This window comes from Sinocyclocheilus anshuiensis, unplaced genomic scaffold (genome assembly GCF_001515605.1).
Source record: "Sinocyclocheilus anshuiensis isolate Anshui unplaced genomic scaffold, SAMN03320099.WGS_v1.1 scaffold796, whole genome shotgun sequence".
Classification (NCBI taxonomy): Eukaryota; Metazoa; Chordata; class Actinopteri; order Cypriniformes; family Cyprinidae; genus Sinocyclocheilus; species Sinocyclocheilus anshuiensis.
Genome location: NW_015557105.1, coordinates 40,318 through 41,665, shown reverse-complemented (window position 1 = coordinate 41,665; position 1,348 = coordinate 40,318). Strand labels below are relative to the sequence as shown.

At 38.0% G+C, this 1,348-nt stretch overlaps 1 protein-coding gene across 2 annotated transcripts in view; it reads left to right on the top strand.

Annotated features, from left to right (window-relative positions):
- The window catches only part of LOC107677646 (RNA-binding protein 24), a 9,724-nt gene extending 8,376 nt beyond the window's left edge, over nucleotides 1-1,348 (top strand). For both annotated transcript variants that reach the window (XM_016472632.1, XM_016472631.1), the window contains one exon: nucleotides 628-1,348. In XM_016472632.1, coding sequence (XP_016328118.1) covers nucleotides 628-892 — 265 coding nt within the window. In that variant the 3' untranslated portion in view covers nucleotides 893-1,348. The remainder of the gene's footprint in view (nucleotides 1-627) is intronic.

Below are 1,348 nucleotides of genomic sequence, written 5' to 3'. Positions count from 1 at the left end.
ATATATGTGTATATATGTATATGTATATATATATATATGTATATATATGTGTATATATGTATATATATATATGTGTATATATATATATGTGTGAATGTGCATTGCTAAGAACTTCATTTGGACAACTTTAAAGATGATTTTCTCAATATTTAGATTTTTTTGCACCCTCAGATTCCAGATTTTCAAATAGTTGTATCTCGGCCAAATATTGTCCTATCCTAACAAACCATGCATGATGTATAAATCTCAAAAAAATTGACCCTTATGACTGGCTTTGTGGTCCAGTGTCACATATAATAATAATAAATACAATAAAACAATTTTGCATTAAATTGAATGACAATTTATGTAAAAAAAAAAAAAGAATGATCTACACAAATTCATTCTGCTGGTATTTAATGAATGAAGCCCATTAGTAACATTTTTTAATTTTTTTGAATCTGCAGTGACTCAGTAATACAACCTGTTCAAAACAGCAATGCAGTTGTGAACCTTCTGATTGACTCTTCCCAGCATGCTCTATTGTGGCACTCCTATGGATGTGAGTGAGGATTAGTTAGGGTTACTAACCCTGCAGTGCACTGCGCTGTTTCTCTGTTTGAATCTCGTGATCTCTGTGTTCCTCAGGATTCCCGCTCACTATGTGTATCAGCAGGCGTTTGTGCAGCCCAGCGTGGTGATCCCTCACGACCCCTCGGCCGCGGCGTCTCCGTACCTGGACTACACCGCTGCTGCGTACGCACAGTACAGCGATCCGTATCCGTACGCCGCCTCGCCGGCCGCTGCGACCGGATACGGTTATGTCCAGCAGCCTCTGGCGTCACCTGGATCCGCGGCGGCCGCATTCGCTCAGTATCAACCGCAGCAGCTGCAGACGGACCGCATGCAATGAGAAACCCACCGTTTACATTCATGACTGTATCAGCCAAAGAAACTCATGTATTGTTCGGTTATTGTTATTATTGCTATTTTATTTGTAGGACTAGTATTTAATATTTATTACGGAAAGGAAAGCTATAGTGATTGACACTACGTTTCTTACATGCAACTGATATGTTTTCCATTATTCACTCACCCTCATGTTGTTAAAAATCCTTGTGTTGCTATCTTTCAGTGCAACGCATAAAGAAACATTGTGGTTTTATTATTAAAGCAACATAAAAGTATCATATTCGCATTTGCGTTCAGATATTATGCATTAACCGCATACAGATGCATAAACATCAGATCTTCAAAATTTCTGCTTTTGTGTTCCACAGAAATTTTTTTTAGGTGAGTTATTCATTTAAAGGAGTAATTCATGCAAAAATGAACATTTTACTCACCCTCAGTTCATCAGAGATCAGGA